General features: G+C 32.1%; 1 protein-coding gene across 1 annotated transcript; it reads right to left on the bottom strand.

The window, feature by feature from the left end:
* Positions 1–5668: 5668 nt before the first annotated feature.
* Positions 5669–17061, bottom strand: LOC143344612 (uncharacterized). The gene is made up of 3 exons (XM_076770819.1): positions 13951–17061; positions 8123–8142; positions 5669–7869 (listed from the first exon to the last, which is right to left on the bottom strand). Exons 1-3 carry the CDS (start codon positions 15891–15893, stop codon positions 5774–5776), a joined length of 4059 nt encoding a protein of 1352 aa, XP_076626934.1. The 5' UTR covers positions 15894–17061; the 3' UTR covers positions 5669–5773.
* Between the last annotated feature and the right edge of the window lie 1439 nt (positions 17062–18500).

Here is an 18500-nt window from a genome sequence, read left to right as displayed (position 1 = left end):
AATACAGTTATTACTTCGAAAGAAGTGTTAAAACGAAATGTTACTGAAATATGGCAATCAATTGATTCAAATGTTACTTTTAAGTTAGTCCACTCAATGGAAAACCGACTTAGGGCCGTTATAAAAGCCAAAGGTGGGCCAACTTCCTAATAAAACTTTCAATTATTCAATTTAAATAATTATTAAATGTTCCGTTCGAATACTTTTGTGAGCCGCTTCTGGTACGTGTTTACAATAAATATAGTGTAAACACGGTACAAATCGTTGAATTATTGTCTAATCTTACTTATGTAGTCTTAAGACCAATCCCTTGCTATATGTGTCATATTACATCAAATGTTTCAATTTAACATACATATTTCATTAGTTGAATATTAGAATTGTAAGCGTTCGAATACTTTCGTGTATGAGTGTACATTTACTAAATACATAATGGCTCAGGTATCCAATGAAGTTACTCTTCTTGAAAATATAAAATGCTGATAGTATTATATATTACAAAAAAGATTAAAAAATGTGTAACATGACTCCAAGTGGTTTCAATTTAGTTCATGCAAGCATCAGCAATGAGATCTTCAAAATTGATGCTGTGATTAATTTTCAAATGGTCTCTGTGATATTTTCTACAACAAAATGTTGATTCATCAGTCTCTATCTACTCTACTCTACCCTTCCAATTGCTCTCAATTTTATGAAGAAACAATAAACAAAAATCTCCTATATTCCTAGCAAACGGCCCATTCAACGATCAGGATGAGTTATACGTCATTCGATTCGTCTATTTCAGTATATTATTGATATACATTTCATTATCTGCGGAAATTCGGTATTTTTACAAAGTAAGTATTTTAAGTATATTTTGATAGGTTCACAGGTGGAAACAAGTGACTGTCGTTACTGTGTTAAAAATGCCAGCTAATCAAATGCTAATTTGTTAACATTAACATTTATTGAATGAAATTTCTGCTATTTCTGCAAATATCTCATTGAATAAATCACCATCTTACTATTATATATACATTTACTAAATACATAATGGCTCAGGTATCCAATGAAGTTACTCTTCTTGAAAATATAAAATACTGATAGTATTATATGTTACAAAAAAGATTAAAAAATGTGTGACACACCTCCAAGTGGTTTCAATTTAATTCATGTAAGCATCAGCAATGAGATCTTCAAAATTGACGCTGTGATTAATTTTCAAATGGTCTCTGTGATATTTTCTACAACAAAATGTTGATTCATCAGTCTCTATCTACTCTACTCTACCCTTCCAATTGCTGTGCAATATTTTTATTTAATTTTAGTTATATAATATTACGACATTGCTCATAATTATATATTAGCATATATGTTAATTTTAAAACATCTGTAGCTGAGTTTGTTTTTAGAGAACCATGTTCTTTGCTTTGCAAATATCTTTATGTAATGCAATGGCTTTTAAAAAAGAAGAGTATAAACATCTCACCGTAAACTGTAAATAGTTTACATTTTAAAGATTCAGAAATAGGTGCTCGTACGAATATAATAGAAACTACGTGGAAGCATAGTAAACACTTTTTGCCTGAATATTGTCGGTTAGTATTTGCAGTTCCACACTTTTTTTAATATGTTTTGTAACATATAATACCATAAATATTTTCTATTTTCTAAAAAAAGATAATTTCATTGGGTACTTAAGCTATTACATATTTTATAAACCTTCCAAGCAAGGAAAGGATGATTTATTTAATCAGTTCTTAAAAGAAATTTCAGAAATTTCATTTGATTGGTTCTGTAAAAAATCAAAATATACCAGACTTAGATGATAATGAAATTTAATAATGAAAACAAGTTAAACCAACGTACTGTGTACAATAGTAATTTATTATATTGTAAACACTGTCAGAGGGGGGTGGCATTTTTTACTGTTGCCGCATGTACTGTTTACATACCTATGAGTACTGTCTGAGTAAGGCTAGGTTATATGGATGGGTTTTAATTCTGTCCACCTGACCGACTCATGGAAGTTCTATGCGTAAAAAAATGATTTTTATGCATACACGTTCTACAAATTTCCATTTGACAACGTAGCATTATCCAATTAGATCAATTATTTATAATTTGTAAAATGAACATAGCAACGATAGTCACTTGTTTTTATCTGTGAACCTGTCAAAAAATGTACTTAACCTTACTTTTTTACTGTAACTTTACAAGTAGTTTATAAAAAAATAACGAATTTCCGCAGATAATGAAATGCATATCAATAATGTACTGAATTAGACGAATCGAATGATGTATAATTCACCCCGATCCATGAACGGGCCGTTTGCTAGGAATGTTCCAATAAACGTATTAAATAATACTTTCTGAACTTTATAATTGTACTAATTTAGTAACTTATTTATATGTCCTATTTCTTTTACCATATTAAGTTAATTTTAGATATAATGTTTCTTAAAGAACGATAATTTATAACAGAAATTCGAAGTAGAGTAAAGTTCCTCCATTTCTAAACAGGGTGTTCGGCCACCCCTGGAAAAAATTTTAACGAGAGATTCTAGAGGCCAAAATAAGACGAAAATCAAGAATACCAATTTGTTGATGAAAGTTTTGTTAAACAGTTATTAACGTTTAAAGTTCCGACAGTACTGAATTTTTTTCTCTATTGACCAAAAATGATAGTAATTGATTCCCGCAACCGAAAATAATTTTTCCAAAACAATTTGAAATTTTTCTTTTCTGTCGAAAAATTTCACACATTCTCGAATTTTTTTTTAGAAAGTGGATAAGATTTCGGGGGTATGTCTATTCACCAAAAATGATTGTAATTGACCCCCGCAACCGAAAATAATTTTTTTAGAATTCATTAAAAATTTTGTTTTCCGCTGAAAAATTTAGGCACCTACCCCTGTCGATTTTTCTTAAAACTTCGTTTTTAATTTTTAGTAATTTTGTTTGGCGCCCTACAAAATAGTTGTCTAATACTTTTTTATAGGTCTCCATGGGCTCTACTTCAGAAAAAGTTTCATTGAAATATATTCACAATTGTAGGAGTTATGGCTGTTTGAAAATTGGACCATCTTTATGGGGTTTTTCTTATTTTGCGTGGTCAGGGACCAACTTTTCGAATATTTTTACGATTTGTACATATTCTCCACCAAAATACACGTAGTTTACTTTTTTAAACATTAAAATCGTCCAATCCGTTCAGAAGTTATGACGTTTCAAAGACTCGCATGAAAATTCGGGCAGACATTTCTGGCCAGAAATTATATTTTCGTTGAGGAATTTTTTTCTCGAAACTGAGTAGGATTTCGAGGGCATGTCTATTGACCAAAAATTTTCAAACAGCCATAACTCCTACAATTGTGAATATATTTCAATGAAACTTTTTTCTGAAGTAGAGCCCATGGATACCTACAAAAAAGTATTAGACAACTGTTTTGTAGGGCGCCAAACAAAATTACTAAAAATTAAAAACGATGTTTTAAGAAAAATCGACAGGGTGTTGGTGCCTAAATTTTTCGACGAAAAAAAAAACTTCTAATCGTTCTGTAAAAATTATTTTCTGTTTTGGGGGTTAATTACAATCATTTTTGGTCAATAGACATGCTCTCGAAATCCTACTCAGTTTCGAGAAAAAAATTCCTCAACGAAAATATAATTTCTGGCCAGAAATGTCTGCCCGAATTTTCATGCGAATCTTTGAAACGTCACAACTTCTGAACGGATTGGACGATTTTAATGTTTAAAAAAGCAAACTACGCGTATTTTGTTGGAGAATATGTACAAATCGCAAAAATACTCGAAAAGTTGGTCCTTGACTCCGCAAAATGTGAAAACCCCCATGAAAATGGTCCAATTTTCAAACAGCCATAACTCCTACAATTGTAAATATATTTCAATGAAACTTTTTTCTGACGTAGAGCCCATGGATACCTACAAAAAAGTTGTGTAATACTTTTTTGTAGGGCGCCAAACAAAATTACTAAAAATTAAAAACGAAGTTTTAAGAAAAATCGACAGGGGGGTACGTGCTTAAATTTTACGACGAAAAAAAAAATTTTTAATTAATTCTCAAAAAATTATTTTCGGTTCCGGGGGTCAATTGCAATCATTTTTGGTGAATAGACATACTTCCGAAATCCTACTCAGTTGCGAGAAAAAAATTCGAGTAAGTGCTGAAAGTTTTGGATGAAAAAAAATACATTCGAATCGTCTTGGAAAAATTATTTTTAGTTCCAGAGGTCAATTGCAAGCATTTTTGGTCAACAGACATAACCCCGAAATACTACTCAGTTTCGAGAAAGAAAATTCCTCAACGAAAATATAATTTCCGGCCAGAAATGTCTGCCCGAATTTTCATGCGAATCTTTGAAACGTCATAACTTCCGAACGGATTGGACGATTTTAATGTTTAAAAAAGCAAACTACGCGTATTTTGGTGGAGAATATGTACAAATCGTAAAAATATTCGAAAAGTTGGTCCTTGACCCCGCAAAATGAGAAAACCCCCATAAAAATGGTCCAATTTTCAAACAGCCATAACTTCTACAATTGTGAATATATTTCAATGAATCTTTTTTCTGAAGTAGAGCCCATGGGTACCTACAAAAAAGTATTAGACAACTTTTCTGTAGGGCGTCAAACAAAATTACTAAAAATGAAAAAGTAATTTTTAAGAAAAACCGATAGGTTCATGCCTAAATTTTTCGACGAAAAAAAAATTTTTAATTAATTCTCAAAAAATTATTTTTGGTTGCGGGTGTCAATTACAATCATTTTTGGTGAATTCATATACCCCTGAAATCCTACCCACTTTCGAGAAAAAAAATTCGAAAAGGTGTGAAATTTTTCGACGGAAAAAAAAAATTTCACATCGTTTTGGAAAAATTATTTTCGTTTGCGGGGGTCCATTACAATCATTTTTGGTGAATAGACATACCCTCGAAATCCTGCGCATTTTCGAGAAAAAAATTCAGTACGGGTGAAACTTTAAACGTTAATAACTTTTTAACGAAGCCTCCATGAACAAATTGGTATTCTTGATTTTCGTCTTATTTTAACCTCTAGAATCCCCCATTAAAATTTTTCCCAGGAGTGGCCGAACACCCTGTATTCTTTAAATGTTAATTCAGTTTTTCGTTTTCAAGGTCATTTCAAGATTATTGAATTAGTTTTGTTATTATCCATTGAATAATTATTTTTTAGTTCACTATACTAGAGTAGATTGTGGCTACTTAAAGTTCAAGGCAGGAATTAACAGATTCAAGGAACTTAGAACTTGGAAACTAAAATTAGACGAAAATTGAATAATTTTTTGCTGAACGCACTCTAGTTCAGAAGTAACAAATATGCTGATTTTCAGTTCGTTGTTGCTAACATAAATAACATACCTTCGTTTTTCATCAATCACATAATTACATGGGTTGAATATTATTGATTTTATAATAAAACAATATTGCAATTCCATAAAGTGTTTTCAGATATCAGTTTTCCCTTAGAATTGAGCATGAAAATGGTTATACAATTTAATCTAGCTATGTTCACACAAGAGCAATATCGAAGATAAGGTCTACTCGTATACCTCGTCTGTGGTAAAACTATCCAAGCACGTAAAATGTAAAGCGAAGAGCACAGAGTACAGTCACAGAGTAACACTGGCAAATAAAAAAGTATATAAAAAATGTAAATAATTTATTATATAACAAAGTAATTTTTATAGGTAATACTATATATTACATTAATACAACACATTCGTACAAAACGTGTACAAACATTATATTCAGTCTTGTTCTATAGTAAGGTCAAACACATCAGGTGAAGAAGTTATTTTCAGTGACTTTTCATTTGCTAAATGTAATAAAGACACAAAGGCAATTGGATAACTTAATTCCTTACTATTATCTTTTGTCAATATATTTGGTAGTTTCTTATAAATTTCACTAAAGTATTTTTTGTCATTCATTTTATCACAAACACTTTGTTGCACATTTTCTTTTGATGCTTGTGCATTTGCAATTTTTTCGCTATCATCTGTAGTCAAGCATTTCCAAATGGATTTTTTCAATTGTCCCATATCTATCTTTTTTTCACGTACACAATAATTAATGGATGACTTATTTGTTAGTTTGGGAGCAGTGACAAGATTGTTTCCGGTAAAAGGCTGTGATTCTGTCATATGTTCATCTTCAGGTCTAGTAACATTATCGACTACATTATTTTCTTCAGTTTCTCTGCATTCGTTGTTATCTAACCCAGAATTACAGATTATTTCACTTTCATTATCATAATTGTAATCTACGTCAGATAAGCAAGTAGTATTTATTTTCTCTCCCTTCTCTGGATGTTTAAATATTATTGTATTAAGATACAATTTACTAGTTTGTGCAACATCATAATGTTTATCTGGTGGTAATGTTAGTATTTCCTCCTTCCAATCTATATTAACTCTCTTACGATTTAGTGTAATTCCTTTTCTTGGTAAAAATTTATCATTTACACTATTAACCGTGTCATCGTTATAACACAGTTCTATTTCTTTTTTCTTTTTGATGGGTGCTTGATGGCACGTTCCAACTACTTCACTGTTTGTTAAAATTTTTCTGAAATTTGTATTTCTCCAATATGTTGGAATTGCCCAATGTAAATTCAAATTTTTTGGAATAAATGAATATTCTGAAACTTTTGTTGGTACAGAGTTACTTAAAACTTCCTGAAAATCTACAAGGTTCTGTACTTGATCAGGATGTTTAGTGTATCTATTTACATTTTCCTCTTCATTCTCTTCAACATTAAAATAATTTATGTTTGTACATGGATGTTCTTCATCCTGCGATATGCTTGCATCAAGATCAAATTGAAATCTACTTTCATTAGTTTGTTCTGGTAGATCGTTCTCTATTTCATCGTCCTCATTGAAATTTTGAAAATTGAAATGATGTAAAGGTGGACAAATTTGCATATTTGACAAATCTCCTACTCTCAAAGTACTACAACTTATATCTTTGCTTTGTATTCTTTTATAATCTACCAAGTCTACCAAAATATCATTATATGGATGTAAATAAAATCTAGAATTTGCATGAATTGGTAACGTTATTTGACGCAACATATCTGTGCTTTGTAAATCTTCTTCCATAGTTACTAGAGAAGGTTTTCTAGTTTCTACATTTGTTCTTAAATTTTCAACTGTGCTTAATATGTACTGTTTATTTTTCTTTTTCTTTTTCTTCGCTGGTTTTTCTAATTGATCTTCACTTTCTCCATTAACGTCCATTGTATTAGCATTCATATTATTTTTCTCTCCTATATCCATTCCATCCATCATTTTAAGTATCTGCGTATGTACACCATCGACTCGAAATCCATAAATCTGAGTACTTACATCTAATGATGTGCTAGCTACTTGCAAATTATTCATTTTGTCATCTCGTCTCTTGATCAAATACGCCATAAAATCAATTATTTTTAAGTTAAATGCATTTCGTGGATTAATTTTATTTTCAGTTCCAAGCTTTATACATTGAGATATATGCTCTGTCATTTGAGATGTAGGTACATTTACTAAGGAATTAAGGCCTATAGAACTTCTTCTACCACTTGTATTCTTAATTATTGGCATTGAAGCAGCATTACTTTCACGGCGAAAAACCAAACGTTCTGCTTCATCATCGTTCTCTAATAGAACAGGAATATCACTTGATTTACGTGAAAGAACTGATTTCCGCCGCAATGGAGACATAGACGTTGCAGGTGTATCTACAGCAGCATCTATCTTCATGTCTGCTATATTTTTCAGAGTTATTATTTTCCACAAATATGAATATAGTATAAATATGCTGCTGAAAAAAAAATATATATGTTTCGTTATACCAAAATCTGGTAATCAATCAATCATTTATTATATTATTATAGTAACTGTCTTCTTTTAATACCACATGTTATAAAGCAATGGAACATAAACACGTTTACAAGAATATGTGTGCCAGAAATTATAATTAAAAATAATTTTGAAAAATTATCATATAAATTAATGGTTGAATTTATATTGTTTGATATGATAGTAATTGATTATTGTATTACATTTGGTAACAGTTATTCACATAAACTATGTGTATTAATTGCCACTTACAGTACGTCTCAATAACAACACTGGGGAAATTAAAACAATATATTTATATAAATTTAGTTAACTACGGAAGAATCGAAAACGTTACAAATCTACTTTTTTCATTTCACCACTATTTTGTTTTAGTTAGACATTTGAATATTGTATTTGGTAAATAGGCATTCAACCATAATAAAATTTCAAAGAAATATTTACCCGGATAGATCACCCAATCTTGTACGTTAGATTTGTCGGTATAGATAGGAAATGTGCTCTCTCACACTATGCCAGATCACGCGTACGTGAGTTCGTGGAGTTTCGGAAAGTCGACAAAGGTAAACTGACGCATGCCCTCTTTCTCGATTATTCCGAAGCTGCCCGAAGTAATTTCGGACTGCCTCGTGGGAGTCGAGAGAGAAAGGCTCACATTTGCTTTCTCGCTCTTAACAACTGAAATCCGACCTCCCGTCTACGGCATACAATTTGGAATCTCGAGTCGTGATTCTCGACTGCCCAGGCATTTTTACTTTCCGACCTATGTAGGTGCACATAAGCAAAGTACCCATAATGGAAAAAAAATTTTGTAAAATTTATTTTACGGAAATACACGTTTTAAGACCCCCTGATCATATTTTAATTATTGAAAAAAAAGAAATTTTTTTTTATTATTCCTATGTATGAGTGTACATATGTATATTATTAATACGATTGAGTATAAATGGCTGAATGAATTTAAATGGAACTTTACATTTAAGTTTTATGTTCTCATTTCAAAGTCCGATTAGTCTTTGACTATAATCAGCCCATGGATAATAATGATTATATTTCTTGCTTCATAGTTGTTCCGATACATAGGCGTAATTTATAAAAGATCTTTTAAGTGTTTCATATAAATCTTGGGAAGAATTCAATTTTATGTAAAAAAAATTAAATAAACTTTTTCTTTATCTTCTCTAGAGAAGAAAAACTTAAATGAAATCTTATACATTAGATGCTTACTTAAATCGCATTGAAAACGAACACCACAAATGTTTTAGAATAATGTGCAAAATGGTTTTACTCGCAAAGGGTTAATTGAGAAATAAATGCTTGGTAATTAAAAACAGCAGTAAGCAGCTTCACCGGCTGGGATTTTCGCTAAAACAAATTGAAAACTCGATTCTAATAAGGGAAAGTTGAAATGGTACCCGATTTTGGGTTAAGTTTTACTGCAAGATATTATTAAAGTTATTACAGCTACTTATCTTCAAAAATAGAACCAAATTCACCAATAAGTAGTATGGTGTGAATGATGGGGTGTTTGGCTGTAAGTTCGAACTTCTTTTGCTCTGCAGGTTCGAATCTTGCTAAAAGAAATCTTTTTTTTAATTATATTTTAATCGTATACTAAATGTGACATTATATTTTTGTATGACCTTCGAATATTTTTTTTTAAAGTTGAATTTACCAATTACATTTAACGTGTGTTATTTTTAATATATGAAGTACATGAATCTGGATGGTATTTTTCGTAAAAACAGTCAAAACATACAAATTTTAAACACCACGTACATCTAATGAAAATTCTGTTTTCACAGAAATTACAAAATTTTGTATTTAACTCTGATGGAAAGGCTGCTTCATTTGCATTGATATAATGTGAATGATTTTCGGATTTCGATTTACTTGTACCTCGTACTTTTTACCTTATACTTCAGGTAAAAAGGGATATAACTGGCTAAAACAGTTTTATGATAGTACCTGCTAACTCATGTTACTGTTCTAAAATGAAACGCTATGTTTTGTACCTTTAAAAATATTCGACTATGTCCTTTTCAAATTTAAAATCCAACCCATACTTTGTGTCACACTGGCAAACGGGATCACTATTCCTTTGTTTTTAAACGGTTTGATGGTGGGGATCTCGTGACTATTGCTCGTATGTACATTAATCAAAAATTAATGTATCTACGAGCTCTTTTTTCATTACATTAGTTTAAACATTTCAATATTGCACATTGCATAATTAAATAACAATTTTTTATATTTCCCTCCTGATGGAAGAGACCACCACTTTCCCGTGGTTTCCATTGAACGGTATCGTGCACGTTATTAATTTTTATGGATCGATACAATCATTTTTTTATGCAAAATTAAGCCAAATCAAACATATAATATTTAGTTCGTCATAACAAATTGATACGGTTAACTCAAAATATATCGAGGAAAATCATTATTAATTAATTCCCGCAACTATTAATTCTACTTTTTTGTTTATGTTATAAAAATAAGAACTCTTATTGAAAAATGCCACAGCGTGCACGATACTGGCAAAGAGTGGACTCTCATTTTAATTTATTAATGTTCAATCTTAAAGAATTTTGATTTTGAAAAATCGTATTATTAATATGCATATGTACGCTCATACATGGGAATAATAAAAAAAATTTCTTTTTTTTCAATAATTAAATTTGATCAGGGGGTCTTAAAACGTGTATTTCCGTAAAATAAATTTTACAAAATTTTTTTTCATTATGGGTACTTTGCTTATGCGTGCCTACATAGGTCGGAAAGTAAAAATGCCTGGGCAGTCGAGAATCTCTGCTCGAGATTCCAAATCGTATGCCGTAGACGGGAGGTTGGATTTCAGTTGTTAAGAGCGAGAAGGCAAATGTGAGCCTTTCTCTCTCTCCTCCCACGAGGCGGACCGAAATTACTTCGGGCAGCTTCGGAATAATCGAGAAAGAGGGCATGTGTCAGTTTGCCTTTGTCGACTTTCCGAAACTCCACGAGCTCACGTACGCGTGATCTGGCATAATGTGAGAAAGCACCTTCGGTGCTTTTCTGGCATCTCTGGCTCTAGAGCCCCATTACCATTTCCGTGTCACTCGCAACGTTACCAACAGATTTAGAAATGAACAAAAGAGGAAGTGAGACAGAAAATGAAATTTCAGAAATTTTATTATTTTTTAACGAAATGAAAGCTGTACGGTCCATAATTGGACATTCATCGATTAATTTCATTGGAGTAATCAATCGATTAAGGTTATTTTAAAATTTCAAGATTATTAAAATACCTAAGAATGTATCTCATTGATACGAATACCGCAAATCCTCTATTTTTTATTTTAAATTGTAATACATCATTTATTTAAAAAATAACTTGGCAAAAACGTATTTACGACTCGAAATCAGTATTATCAAACCGCGCATCGGGGGCCCCAGGAACTCCTCATTCCACTTTGGCACACTATGCCCAATTGTGTATACGTGAGCTCGTAGAGTTTCGGAAGAGGCGAGAAGAACAGGCTGATACTCGCTTTCCTTCTCGCTCTTGCATCGCTGACGTCGCTTACATTTCTTGAAAGCAGGCCTGGCTGACCCAAAATCGGGTACCATTTCAACTTTCCCTTATTAGAATCGAGTTTTCAATTTGTTTTAGCGAAAATCCCAGCCGGTAAAGCTGCTTACTGCTGTTTTTAATTACCAAGCATTTATTTCTCAATTAACCCTTTGCGAGTAAAACCATTTTGCACATTATTCTAAAACATTTGTGGTATTCGTTTTCAATGCGATTTAAGTAAGCATATAATGTATAAGATTTCATTTAAGTTTTTCTTCTCTAGAGAAGATAAAGAAAAAGTTTATTTAATTTTTTTTACATAAAATTGAATTCTTCCCAAGATTTATATGAAACACATAAAAGATCTTTTATAAATTACGCCTATGTATCGGAACAACTATGAAACAAGAAATATAATCATTATTATCCATGGGCTGATTATAGTCAAAGACTAATCGGACTTTGAAATGAGAACATAAAACTTAAATGTAAAGTTCCATTTAAATTCATTCAGCCATTTATACTCAATCGTATTAATAATATACATATGTACACTCATACATAGGAATAATAAAAAAAAATTTCTTTTTTTTCAATAATTAAATTTGATCAGGGGGTCTTAAAACGTGTATTTCCGTAAAATAAATTTTACAAAATTTTTTTTCCATTATGGGTACTTTGCTTATGTGCGCCTACATAGGTCGGAAAATAAAAATGCCTGGGCAGTCGAGAATCTCGACTCGAGATTCCAAATCGTATGCCGTAGACGGGAGGTCGGATTTCAGTTGTTAAGAGCGAGAAGGCATATGTGAGCCTTTCTCTCTCGAGAAAGAGGGCATGCGTCAGTTTGCCTTTGTCGACTTTCCGAAACTCCACGAGCTCACGTACGCGTGATCTGCCATGTGTGAGTATCGCACCGGGTGCTGAATCTGGCATCTATGGCCTGGCATCGCCAATCGCCACACGTTCGAATCGTCAGTAAACGGCAAAAGCCATAGTGACTGACAGACCTTACATTTCTCGAAATCGGACCTGGACGCTTTTTGAAGATTTATTGACTTTCCATACGAAGCGATCATGCACTATACAGGGTGTTCGGCCACCCCTGGGAAAAATTTTAATGGGAGATTCTAGAGGCCAAAATAAGACAAAAATCAAGAATACCAATTTGTTAATGGTGGCTTCGTTAAGAAGTTATTAACGTTTAAAGTTCCACGAATACTGAATTTTTTTCTCGAAAGTGGATAAGATTTCGGGCATATGTCTAATGACAAAAAATGATTGTAACTGACCCCCGCAATTGAAAATAATTTTTTCAGAACGATTTGAAATTTTTTTTTTTGTCGAAAAATTTAGGTACCAACCCCCTGTCGATTTTTCTTAAAAATTAGTTTTTGATTTTTAGTAATTTTGTTTGACGCCCTACAGAAAAGTTGTCTAATACTTTTCTGTAGGTACCCATGAGTTCTACTTCAGAAAAAAGTTTCATTGAAATATATTCACTATTGTAGGAGTTATGGCTGTTTGAAAATTGGACCAGTTTCATCGGGGTTTTCTCATTTTGCAATGTCAAGGAACAACTTTTCGAATATTTTTATAATTGCTACATATCCTCCACCAAAATACGCGTACTTTGCTTTTTTAAACATTAAAATCGTCCAATCCGTTCAGAAGTTATGACGTTTTAAAGATTCGCATGAAATTTACGGGAAGCATTTTTGGCCTGAAATTATATTTTCGGTAAGGAATTTTTTTCTCGAAACTGAATAGGATTTCGGGGGTATGTCTGTTGACCAAAAATGCTTGTAATTGTCCCCTGCAACTAAAAATAATTTTTCCAAGACGATTCGAATGTCTTTTTTTTCTCCCAAAACTTTCAGCACTTTCTCGAATTTTTTTCTCGAATGTGGGTAGGATTTCGGAAGTATGTGTATTCACCAAAAATGATTGTAATTGACCCCCGCAATCGAAAATGATTTTGTCAAAAATAAATTTTTGAAATTTTTGAATTTAATTTTTAATAACTTTTTAACGAAGCCTCCATCAACAAATTGGTATTCTTGATTTTCGTCTTATTTTGGCCTCTAGAATTCCCCATTCAAATTTTTCCCAGGGGTGGCCAAACGCCCTGTATACCTCAACCCGGCGAGTTCGACGTCCGGCAAAGGCCAGACTGACGACGAAATTGCGAAGATTTAATTTCCTATTTTCGTTCCTTTATGTTATGTTATAATTCTCTTTTGGTTTTCTTCTGTTTTGTTGAAATTGTTTATTTTTGTAATAAAAGGTTGGCGTAGAAGGCCGACGAAAAGAAAACCAGACGCACGTAATAATTTTCTCTGAAAACATTAATATAACATTATATAATTAACATTAACATTTATATATTTATTCTTTTATAAAAAACGAAACAACATGTATATTTACAAAGTTTTTTTTTTATTATTTTTTTACATATTTGTATAAAAAAATAAAAAATTCAACATCCATATACGTATACATATGTATAAAATTCAACAAGTTAGTCAGCTATTCTTTATTAGCTACTACAATAAGATCAGACATATCTGGAAGAGATTGTATTTCCAAGTTTCTTTCGCTTGCCAAATGTAGTAACGATACAAAGGAAAGAGGAACAGTTAGTGCCTCTACATTAGTTTTTGTTAATACATCTGGCAATCTTTTATAAACGTCACTGAAATATGTATTATCTTTAATTTTATTTTCTGTTTCCTGTTGTACTGCGTTTTCTGTATTTACACCGATGCTATCATTATTCGAATCCAAGAGTTTCCAAATACATTCCTTTAATTCTTTCATATCAATTTTTTTTTCTCGAGTGCTATACGCGATAGATATCTTATTTGTTAATTTAGGCGCAGCAACCAAATTGTCTTCAGTAAAAATCATTTCAGCTACATCATTATCGTTGTTTTCGTTCGTTACATAATCTTCATTAGGGCAATAGTTTATTGAATCATTTTCATTATTGTAGTTGTAATTATCTATGTCAGATGCATGAGTAGTATTTAATTTGTCCTTGTTTCTTAAATTCGGTATTAGTTTATGAAGGTACAGCTTGGTAACAGATTCGATATTATAATTCATATCTCGCGGTAATGTAAGAATTTCTTCCTGCCATTTTGCTCTGGCATACCTAATTTCCACTCTTGAAGCTGGTACTGACGAGAATTTTGGTAATATAGCTTGTTTTGTGTCCCCATCGTAAGAAAGTTCTATTTCTTTCCTTTTTGTACCTCGTTCTAGATGACATTTCTCTATGACTCTACTCTCTCCAAAGAGTTTTTTGAAATTATGCATTTTCCAATGGGCTGGACCAACCCAGTGACTGCTTGTACCTTTCCGAAAAAAAGAATATTCCGACATTTCTGTTGCTTCTGTACGAGTTACAAGTTTACAAAAATCTACAACTTCTTCAAGAGGTTCTCTTGCTTCCATACATTTCTCTACATTGTTTTCATCATCATAAACATCAGGCTGAATTGCTTCATCTTCCGATGGTAAACTGGCATCCAAGTCAAAGTGAAATCTATTCTCCTCTTCTTCGTCTTTATTGTTGGTCGAACCACAAAATTCAAAGTTAACCAAAGGTGGACATATGCTTAATTCAGAAAAATGTTCTATTTGCGGAATATTTACTTTTATATCTTTAATATTTCTTTTAGATTCAACGGTATCTACAATGATGTCGTTATGCCTGTGTAAATAAAACTTCGAATTTGCATGAATTGGCAGTACTACTTGGTATAATGCATCCGTAGTTTGTGTATCTTGTTGGTCCATTAACCACGACGAAGGTTTTATCGTTTCAACAGTTCCTTTCAAATCATTCACGGAAGAAAAAATTTTTTGTTTCCTTTTCTTCGATTTTATTTGTTTTATTTTTTCTACATCATATATTTTGTTTCCTTGCACATTATTCGTATCTTCATGGTAATCATCTATCGGTGTTTCATTTTTCTCTTTGTCTAATCCACCTACCAATTTCAACATTTCTGTATAAACACTGTCTACACGGAAACCATAAATCTTCGCGCTCACATCCAACGATGTACTAGCTACTTGTAAATTAGATATGTTAACGTCTTGTTTTTTAATCATATAAGTCATTAAATCAATCATTTCTAAGCTGAAAGCATTCTTTGCAGTAATTTTGTTTTCGCTGTTGAGTTTTATACACTCGTATATACGATCAGTTATTTCAGGAGCTGATATTTGTGCTAAACAGGCAAGTCCTAGAGATTGTCGTTTACTAGTTTCTGTTAATTTTTTTGTCGATGTGTTATTAACATTCATCCCACGGTGAAATGCCAAACGTTCTTCGTCATCATTATTTTCTGGTAATGCATTTTGTACATGGATAGATTTTCTTTTTAAAGAAAATGAAGAATTTAAAGACTTAGGTGACGAAGAATTTAATGATAGATCTTTTTCGTTTTGTTGATTTGCCATTTTATAATTTCACTTAAATTTATATACAGTATTTAGACCTCCAGATGCCTCGTAAATATATACAGTTTATTTCCTTGAAAGAAATATTTCTACTCGTTTGCTTTGTTGTACTTCATATCTAAACATAGTTTTCCGTACCTACGTCAAAATTCGCGAATTGAAGACTTAGGAAAAATAATATTACACACAGAGTGTTTCAACTAGTACAATTAAATTATCTCAAAGAAAAATAATACTTTACTACCTTCAATTATATTAGTCAATTTAACGTAGAAGAGGTATTTAACAAAGCAAAGAACAAGTCTCACTCAACGGTGCTTTCTATACAAGATGCCATGTTACCATATATTCGAATGTTTGAATCTACGAGTGTTCCTAAAATTATTTCCTTCGAACGATTACAGTTGATATTTATCTTCATTTTGCGTGTGGTGGCTCGCATTCCACTCGGATTGTTGGCGACTAGGAACGTCAGGTGGCTCTGCAAGCGTCAGGAAAAAGGTTTCTACTCTTGTAAAAGCATAGAAGGGAACATAAACAAGCGACTGCAGTCCCAGTTCAGATTCGCTTGCGACCGTGCGTGCCAGGATTCAAAGATTGAAAGATTATCGTTGTTTATCACTGTTATTCACTGTTATTCATTGTTATTCATTGTTACACATTGTTATTCATTGTTAGCCATTGTTGTTGAATAAAGTTTATTGTTAAAAATATATACGTGTGCTCGTGGATTTAGTTCCGCCAACGGAGGGAGCCACATGCGTATGTTGTGTAGCGGTATACCCGAGGTATCGGAACAGTAATGACCATGTGTTTCACTTTTGTACATACTTAGGCTTCTTTATTCTTTGCACATCCGTGCTCTAGGGAGTACAGTACAGAACAGACAGATTCAAAGGCAAGACCCTTGAACCTGACGCTAACTTAACCTAGACTTACAACTACCTATTAGAGATGGCGTGCAAAATCACTACTGTGATTTATCACAGTGATTAACTCCATTCATGACCGTGATCCGAATGATGACGTCTTAGTAGCAGTTCACGTTAACTGTGATTGTAGTGTTCCGCTAACTCGCCTTAGTGGGCATTCAAGGAAGTAAAAATGCGCCAAATTTAAATTGTATAGTAATGTAGCCTAAGCAATGAAAAAGGTTGCTTAATTGCATATTTTGTAAATTTCAAATGTCAAATTGTTAGAGTAGATTATTTAAATAAATGATAAATTTGTTGTTACGAAGAAAAAGTATTGCTTAGATGTTAACACTCGCTTTAAAAATAAGAAAAAGTATAAATCAGTGATGGACATTCGTGGGAACTTTGGTCATGCGCACTGGAATTTTCCCTCGTGGGATTCTGTATGCCATAGATGTATCTTTAGCGCAAAAAGAGGTGCATGTTGGGAATTCCCATGTTTTGTACAAAATTGAACTTTCTACTTCAAATGTTCGCCAATCACACAAAAATTAACTTATCGAAGATCCCCTACGTATTTCTCTAGCTATACTCATGTAGATTAAGAGAAAATTTTTTGTTTTTGTCTCTTTCCCTGTAACTTCCTTAAATTTTGTTCCTTACCGGGATCCAACGGTACCCTAAATTCTAGTTAAGTGTATACGGTAGTGATCATGCGTTCCAGTGCGCATGCCCAAATTCCCACGAATGTCCATCACTGGTTCCCTCCCTACCAATCAAAAGCGATCACGAAGAATCACGGATCACTGTGAAAAATCACTGTGATTGGGAATGAACGTGATCCAATCACGTGTGATTCTAAAGTAGCAGTTCTAGCTAGGGATGGCGTGCAAAATCACTAACAGTGATTTATCACAGTGATCACAAAATGACGATCGCGTTGTGATTAAAATCCATTCACAATCGTGATCCGAAAGATGGCGTTTTAGTAGCAGTTCACGTTAATTGTGATCGTTAGTATTCCGCTGATTTCCCTCAGTGGAGATTCAAAGAATTACAAATGTGCCAAATTTAAATTGTATAGTAATGTAGTCTAAGCAATGAAAAAGGCTGGGTTAGGTCTGGGTTATTATTTAAAAATAACAACATAGATAATTTTGATGGTTTTAAATTAGTCTAGCTTTTGAAAATATCCTTTCGCCAATTCATCTAATATTTCCTACTTTGCATATTTAAATATATTGTAGGTTTTTACTCATAATAGCTGCTTTAGCTATAATTGGCTCTTCTAATAATATAAATCTATCATGTGATATACTCATACGCAAAGACGATGATTTTAACTAAATTTTTTTGATATTCTGTTATTCTTACATTATTGTAAATATATTTATTATACGCTTAATCAAACCTTGCTGAACTGCTTTTACAATAATATTAATCATAAAATTATAACATAAGTGACATGTATATGAATTTAATTTTTTTACATTATTCATAGAAAGTTTTTATGGATTAATATAACATTAAAACGAATGTTGAAACAATGAGAAATGAAACTTATACCTACATCTATTTATCACTTTAAATTTTTTCTTTTCTTTCTTCTAATAAGAAAATTATATTAACATTACTTTTAGACCATATTATAATATAATACATATACAGTCTCCTCACCAATCAAAAGTGATCA

Source organism: Colletes latitarsis, chromosome 8, assembly GCF_051014445.1.
Source record: "Colletes latitarsis isolate SP2378_abdomen chromosome 8, iyColLati1, whole genome shotgun sequence".
NCBI lineage: Eukaryota > Metazoa > Arthropoda > Insecta > Hymenoptera > Colletidae > Colletes > Colletes latitarsis.
The sequence above is the reverse complement of the archived record's forward strand: the minus strand, read 5'-3'. Positions and strand labels throughout refer to the sequence as shown.

What these genes read in the sequence shown, in the direction of transcription:
- LOC143344612 (XM_076770819.1), bottom strand. Translation starts at nt 15,893, where the DNA reads ATGGCAAATCAACAAAACGAAAAAGATCTATCATTAAATTCTTCGTCA. An exon ending in GTAGTAGCTAATAAAGAATA is followed by an intron (nt 8,143 to 13,950) that starts GCTGACTAACTT and finishes TAATTTCCCCAG; the next exon opens with TGTTGTTATTGAGACGTACT. An exon ending in TGTTGTTATTGAGACGTACT is followed by an intron (nt 7,870 to 8,122) that starts GTAAGTGGCAAT and finishes ATTGATTACCAG; the next exon opens with ATTTTGGTATAACGAAACAT.